General features: G+C 46.7%; 1 protein-coding gene across 1 annotated transcript in view; it reads left to right on the top strand.

Moving 5' to 3' along the window:
* Window positions 1–455: 455 nt before the first annotated feature.
* The window catches only part of LOC106817350, a gene marked incomplete at its 5' end in the record, with an annotated part of 7809 nt that continues 2631 nt past the window's right edge, over window positions 456–5633 (top strand). The window contains 2 exon segments of the mRNA XM_014822008.1: window positions 456–603; window positions 1170–1337. Of these exon segments, the coding sequence (XP_014677494.1) occupies window positions 554–603; window positions 1170–1337 (218 nt within the window).

Raw genomic sequence — 5633 nt, forward strand, 5'->3', positions numbered from 1 at the left:
CAACAGAGAGAGAGAGAAGAGAGAGAGAGAAGAAGAAGAGAGAGAGGAGAGAGAGAGAGAGAGAGAGAGCGAAGAGAGAGGAGCAAGAGAGACAACGAGAAGAGCAGAGAAGCAAGAGAGAGAGAGAGGAGCAAAAAAAAAGAGAGAGAGAACAAAGACAGGGGAAGAGGTAGCAAAGAGTCAGAGAGCACTTTGAGTGGAGTAAAACAGCGAGTGGTTGACTTGAAGACTGTATCAGTCAATTTCGCCTCCCTCGCCTTGCTGCGTTTTCTTCTTAAAAATCGTTGGTGACATTATGTAACCCGCCATGTAGATACATTTTAAACCGGTAAATACATTTCAAAAATACTAAAAATCTAAAATCTACTATCTCTCTCTCTCTCTCTCTCTCTCTCTCTCTCTCTCTCTCTCCCTCCCCAACCAGCATCTCATGTCCCTCTCTCTCCGTCTTACAGCTCTGCCTTGTGACGAGAAAGAATGCAATGCCCGTAGCGACTGTCTGTGTGCGAGCACGGCGCCCCCTGGCGGCCTCGACCCAGCCGACGTTCCACAGATGGTCATCATTGGATGGGACAGCGCCATTCGGCTGCAGCAGGACTTCCGGTATTGTCAACGTCGCGGGCGGAAGTCGGTCAACGCGCGTGTTTGCGTGGCAGCCCCGTCGTTTGAGAAAAACTGCGATGGTGCTGCTAAATTCAACTGGCGGCGTCTGCTAAAGATGGGGCTTGTGCTAATACCTAAATATATTAACCAGATGTATATATACGTGTGCGCGCGCGTGCGTGCGTGAGTGCGTGCGTGTGTGCGTGTGTGTGTGTATAAGATATATATCAAGAGTCCAAAATAGAACAATTTTCTATTGTGAATTCTTGATAATATATTTAGGTATTAGCACAAGCCCCATCTTTAGCAGAAGCCACCTGCTTAATTTGGCAGCACCATCGCAGTTTTTCTCAAACGACGGTGCTGCCACGCAGACACGCGCGAATATATATATATATATATATATATATGGTATGATCTACAATTCTACATGAATAATCAGGAAGATTAGAACATCATTAAATACGATCATAAATGTCCAGTATGACGTCATATTGTATTTTAGGAAACTACGTGTACGCTTCTATATAATTAGTGCGTTTCTTCTCCGCGCGATGGCGCCACAGGTGGTTTATGAACCTCGTGTTCAGCAAGAACGCGGGCCGTGACCGCCGCGTGAACCCTAACGGATGTCCGGCTGTCGGCACTTTCTTCCCGACGCACATCTACAGTGACCTGTACGGACTGCAGTATCTTTACTACCAGGGTCACGAGATGTCCACACTCTCCATCACGTAAGCTGACCACGACCTGTATATAGACACGCAGAAAGGAGGGGAGGGAGGGGGCGATCGGCGGTTAGCGAAGGAATATATTGAGTGATTGAGTGGTTGATTGATTGATTGGTAGGTTGATTGGTTGATTGGTTAGCTGATTAATTGGTTGGTTGGTTGATTGATTGATTGAGTCGTGAAAAAGGATGGGAGCAAACAAGAAACAGAATCATAGTCTACTAGCCAGCCTAGTGAACCTAGAGAGAGAGAGAGAGAGAGAGAGAGAGAGAGAGAGAGAGAGAGAGAGAGAGAGAGAGAGAGAGAGAGAGAGAGAGAGAGAGAGAGATAGTAAAAGAGAGAGTGAGAGAGAGTGAAAGTTTATAACGGTCATTCCCTATCAAACATTACATATACAATCCAGTGAGAAAAAGCATCTTTTCATACCGTATTATAGACATTATATTATACAGACCTCTCACAAACTTGTAGTAGAGGCGCCATCTCCCGGTAGAAAATCTTATCTGTGGTAGAACTTCTCTGGTTATAGTGCGTTCCACACACTGGTATCTATATACTAACTTATACTTAATTAATGTATTAGCGTATTATTAACTTAGTGGTTCCAGGGCGGTAGTTAGTGATAGACACTTGAGTATAGTGAGGTATTGTGGTTTCAATGTTATGCTACACATGCGCAAACTAGTACTAGTAGTAGTTGCCATCTATCTAAGGTAGACTATGAGATTGAGATGTTATGGTTTCGTTGTTATGTTACCAACGCGTACACTATAACTGGTATAGCTGTTCACGTCTACCTAAGGTGTACACGTAAGAGTGAGAAATTGTCGTTTCGTTTAAGGTCGTACAGTAGTACTATTTTGTAGTTTATTTTTAGTTTAATTGTCATCTATGTGTGATAAAGGTGTGAGATTGAAGTATGGTTTTTTTTTTTTTTTAATATTCCAGATTTGCACAAGTACATACATTTACACATATAGCTGATCAAATATGTAGACACATACAGGATTTGCACAGTAATAAAAACATATTCAACGCATACTTGGGATCATATTCAAAGATGGTTGGTTTCTTGTTGGCAGCTATCATGAACCCGTGGTGTAACTGGGAATGTGGCAGCGGGGAGTATATCCCTAACTGGGCGGTTTGCGACAACATCACACAGTGTGTGGACGGTTCAGATGAGAAGTTCGAAGAATGTGGTAAGTAGATTTTAGATTTAGATTTTGAAATTTATTTACGCTTTAAAATATTACATGGTTACGTAAATGTCACAACGATTTTTAAAGAAACGCAGCAGCGAGGGAGGGCGAATTGACTGTACAGTCTTCAAGTCAACCACTCCGCTGTACTCCACTCCAAGTAGTCTCTGACTCTTTCTACCTCTCCCCTGTCTGTCTCTCTCTCTTTTGTTTCTTCTCTCTCTCTCTCTTGCTCTCTCTCTTTCTCTCTTTCTCTCTCTCTCTCTCTCTCTCTCTCTCTCTCTCTCTCTCTGTCTGTCTGTCTCGTTCTCTCTCTCTCGCCCACTCTATCTCTCTTTCTTTCTTTCTCCCTGCCCCCACTCTTAATCCATCTCTTTTTCTCTCTCACTCACTCTCTATATCCCACCCCCCTCTCTCTCTCTATCTATTCTTCTAACTTCTTTTTCCTCTCTCCTCTCTCCCTCCCCAGCCGCCTTCTCATGTCCCCCCCTTCTTTCTTCTCTCTTCTCTCGCTCTCCTCTCTCTCTCTCTCTCTTTCCTCTCTCTCTCCTCTCCTCTCTCTCTCTCTTCTCTTTCCCCAACCAGTCTCTCATTTCCTCTCTCTCCGTCTTACAGCCTGCCGTTCCTAGTGACGAGAAAGAATGCCCAATCCCTAGCGCACTTCTCGTGTGCCAGCACGTCGCCCCTGCGCCTCGACCTCTGCCACTTCCACAGTGTCATACATTGATGGGACAGCCCATTCCGCTGACAGTCAGGACTTCGGTATTGTCAACGTGCGGGCGGAAGTCGGCGTCACGCGCGCTGTTGGCGGGTCAAGCCTCGTCGCTTTTGAGAAAAACTGCATGTGCTGCTAAAATTCAACTGGCGCGTCTGCCTAAAAGATCGGGCTTGTTGCTAATACCTAAATATATTAACCAGGAGCTATATATACGTGTGCGCGTCGCTGTGTCGTGCGTGTGTTCAGTGTATCGTGCGTTGTTGCGTGTGTGTGGTGTGTATAACCATATATATCAAGCGTCCAAAATATTAGAATCAATTTTCTATGTGAATTCTTTGCATAATATATTTACGATTAGTCACAAGCCCCATCTTTAGCAGAAGCACCTGCTTAATTTGGCGCACCATCGCAGTTTTTCTCAAACGACGGTCTGCCACGCAGACACGCGAATATATTATATTATATATTCATTATAATTACTATGTATTGTCTCACAATTTCGTACAGGAATAGATCAGGTGAAGATTAAGAACATATCAATAAATACGTTATCATAAATGTTCATATGACGTTCATAATTGTATTTTATGAAACTACCGTGTACGCTTCTTATATAATTTAGTGCGTTATTTCTCCGCCGCGATGGCCGCCACAGTGTGTTTATAACCTCCGTGTTCAGCAGAACTCGGGCCCGCTTACCCATTCCTTAACCCCTTAACTGATGTCCCCCTGTCGGTCACTACTTCTCCCGACCACATCTTACCAGTGACCTTCGCGTTATTCCCCATTATTTCTTTATTACCAGGGTCACGAGATGTGCCACACTCTCCATTCACGTAAGCTGACCACGCCTGTATATAGACACTACACAAGCTAAGCCTCGAGAGGAGTGGGCAGCCTCCCCCCCTCCCCCGGTCACCAGAATGATATATGAGTTCATTGATGTGGTGATTGATTTTTCATGTAGGTTGCATTGGTGGATTGTTAGCTTGCACTTAACTTGTTTGCGTTGCGTTGATGATTGATTGTCAGTCGTGTAAAACGGAGGCGAAGCAACAAAAAACAGAAAGAGCGCCGCTGCGGCAGAGAGAAGAGGAGTACAGCGAGAGAAAGAGAAGAGAGAGAGCAGGAGGAGAAGAGAGAGATTACGCACGCCGGAGAGATCAGAGGGAGATCGAGAAGAGCCAAAAAAACAGACAGAATACAAGACAGTCACGGACAACAAGAGAAAGAGACAGGAGCAGATGAGAAAGAGAGAGAAGAGAAGAGGTAGAGGAGGAGTGATGGACGGTAGTAGAAATATGAGAGAGAACGGTCAGAGAGCCAAGCCGCGAGAGCCTGAGCAGGCGGAGAGCGAGCGGAGGAGATGAGAAGCCTAGAGCTAGGAGAGAGAAACGAGAGAGCAAGAAGAGAAGCAAAGAGAGAGTTGAGAGAGAGCGATGAGAGCGAGAAACATGGTGTCAGACAGAGCAGACACGACTCATACAGTCGGACAAAACGAAGACAGAAGCCATAATTAACACAGCGCAGCACGAGAGACAGACAGACAGGCCTTCGTGCCGGCAGACAAAGAGAAGTAAGACAGAGGAGAAGAAATGAGAAGACCGGAGAGCGGACGAGTAGAGACGAAACGAGAAACGAACGAGAGAGCAGAAAGACATCGGAGAATCGGACGAGAGCACGGAGCAAAGACAGAGATGAGAGAGAGAAGAAGAGACAGCAGGATACGAGAGAGCAGGAGAGAAAGAGAACTTGTTAACCCGTACCCCATCTGTTCTCACACTGCAGACAGCAGCTTTCCCACGTCGGAGTGGTGGAGCCTTCCGCCCAGCATTTGACCAGCCTATCTAGACAGAACCCATCCCTCCCAACCACGCGCGCATTTCATCCCTTGACCCTTCTGTCGGTCAACCCTGCGACGGCAAGTGCGCCGCGCTATGCCCTACCTGATGATGGTCAACAGCACAACTATTCAGAATCCCTATAAGAGAGCGCTTCTCTCGGGACCTCCTCCTCTACCCACGCCACAGGTATCCTCTTCTCCCCGATGGGCCACACACGCCTCGGACGTGCCGCACACCTCTTCACGACGTAACTGTCATCGTCCTCGGCGCCCGACCCCTCACTCTTCCCGCCTCTCCGGAGTTCCCCTCTCATCGACTGACCACCTAACGCTACCATCTGCGGGAACATCCCCGACGCTTCCCCCCACATCGACACGGAGAGAGAAACTTACGAATCTTCTCGTCAACTACTAATCGCCACCAGCCACGCGGCAACCCTGCTCTCTTCCGCTCAATCTCGCGCGCGCGTGTTCGAGCGGATTATCTGATCGAACCTAGCGTTCTGCACCCCTGGCTTTGTGTTGTGGTCTTTTTT

Source organism: Priapulus caudatus, unplaced genomic scaffold (genome assembly GCF_000485595.1).
Source record: "Priapulus caudatus unplaced genomic scaffold, Priapulus_caudatus-5.0.1 Scaffold1691, whole genome shotgun sequence".
In the NCBI taxonomy this organism is placed as follows: Eukaryota; Metazoa; Priapulida; class Priapulimorpha; order Priapulimorphida; family Priapulidae; genus Priapulus; species Priapulus caudatus.